Genomic DNA, 1,713 nt, shown 5'->3' with positions numbered 1-1,713 from the left:
ACATTATACCACATAAAAATGTTCCACTATGGCACCTTTAATAGAAAAATTGGAAAAGAAACACAACTAGGTATGGATATTATCTCATAGGAGAAGCTGGTTTTAGAGATGTTATTATGGGCAGAAACTTTTGGTGTCTGTCAGGTGTCATCAGTGTTGGCTAGGTATATTAGTCCACACAGCATTAAACTAAACCAAGTTGTTGGTTTATTTGAGAACAGGATCAACAGCAGTGATGTAGGTACACACCGGGCTAATGGATGCAGCAGTTGTAACAGTTATAGAATGCAGCTAGCGTCATACAGCAGGGTCATAGGTTCATGCAGCAGCAGAATACTAATTTCATTGATCACTCTCCCCCCCCCCCCCCACACCAGTTGGCACTAGAGGACCAGTAGAGAAAGAGAGTGTGAGAGAGGGAGATAGCATACAGAGTCCACTTTTCTTCCACAATTATTGCCTACTTATATGATTAATTATGGTGTCTTTCACATTCTTATTCCTCATACTGTATAAGAAGGGATTCAGCATTGGAGTCACTGTTGTATAGAAAATAGATACAACCTTATCTGTTTCATGAGAGTTAGTGGAGTGGGGTCGCAGATACATGAACATAATTGTACCATAATAGAGAGTGACAACATTAAGGTGGGAGGCACAAGTGGAGAAAGCTTTATGCCTCCCTTGGGAGTAATGTTTTTTCATGATGGTGGCGATAATATGGACATATGAAATTAGAGTCAAGGAGAAAGAACACACCCCGATAATCGCTGCTGAGATATACATTGCTGTCACATTGAGCCAAGTATCTCGGCAGGACATTCGTAGGAATGGAGGAACCTCACAGAAGAAGTGGTTGACATGGTGGGACCTGCAGAATGGCAGTTGGAATGTGAGGACCACATGTATGAAAGAGTTTATGAAGCCAACACTCCATGGAATGACAGTTAAATAAAAACACATTGTCTTGTTCATGATATTGTGGTAGTGCAACGGTCTACATATGGCAACAAATCTATCATAGGACATGACAGCTAGTATTATGCATTCTGTTGTCCCTAATGCTAAAGAGAAGAACATCTGGGCTGCACATCCTAACAGGGAAATACTTCTGTCTTTGGCTAGGGTGTTTATTAGGATTATGGGAACTATGGAAGAGGTGAAGCCTATGTCAATAATAGAGAGGTTACACAGGAAAAAGTACATGGGACTGTGTAATTTTGGGTTGGTCCTCACCACAATGATCAGTAGAATATTTCCCGATAACGTGATTATATACATCAACAAGAACATGAGGAAACAGATAACCTGGAGGTAAAGGACATTAGCTAAACCAAGTAGGATAAATCTGTCTGGAGAAGTTTGGTTTGAGTCTTCCATAACATCCATTGATACCTGGTAGTGAAGAATGGTGTTAAATGAAATTAAAATTCACCACACCGGTCTCCTCCGAAAGCAATGTATCAGTCACATCATCAATATCAATTAAAAGCAAAACAAACAAAGAAACAGAAACTAAAATATCCACTAAACAAAATGCAGGTATGAATTCATCAACTTAACTTTGAATCAATCAAAAATATAAATTATTTTTCCATTATTGAAAAAAGCTGAAAGTGGTTATTTGTTTTTTCTGGAGCTTTTCTGCTAAAAGATTAAAATATTCATTAATCTTTTAATTATCATAGAAACACGTGACCTTGAGGATTCAAC

The 1,713-nt window shown here is 38.4% G+C and overlaps 1 protein-coding gene across 1 annotated transcript; it reads right to left on the bottom strand.

Moving 5' to 3' along the window:
* Positions 1 to 453: 453 nt before the first annotated feature.
* On the bottom strand, positions 454 to 1,380 carry LOC142112107 (olfactory receptor 5V1-like). The gene has a single exon (XM_075193944.1). It carries the CDS (start codon positions 1,378 to 1,380, stop codon positions 454 to 456), a length of 927 nt encoding a protein of 308 aa, XP_075050045.1.
* Between the last annotated feature and the right edge of the window lie 333 nt (positions 1,381 to 1,713).

The sequence above is a fragment of the Mixophyes fleayi genome (assembly GCF_038048845.1).
Source record: "Mixophyes fleayi isolate aMixFle1 chromosome 12 unlocalized genomic scaffold, aMixFle1.hap1 SUPER_12_unloc_2, whole genome shotgun sequence".
Classification (NCBI taxonomy): Eukaryota; Metazoa; Chordata; class Amphibia; order Anura; family Limnodynastidae; genus Mixophyes; species Mixophyes fleayi.
The sequence above is the reverse complement of the archived record's forward strand: the minus strand, read 5'-3'. Positions and strand labels throughout refer to the sequence as shown.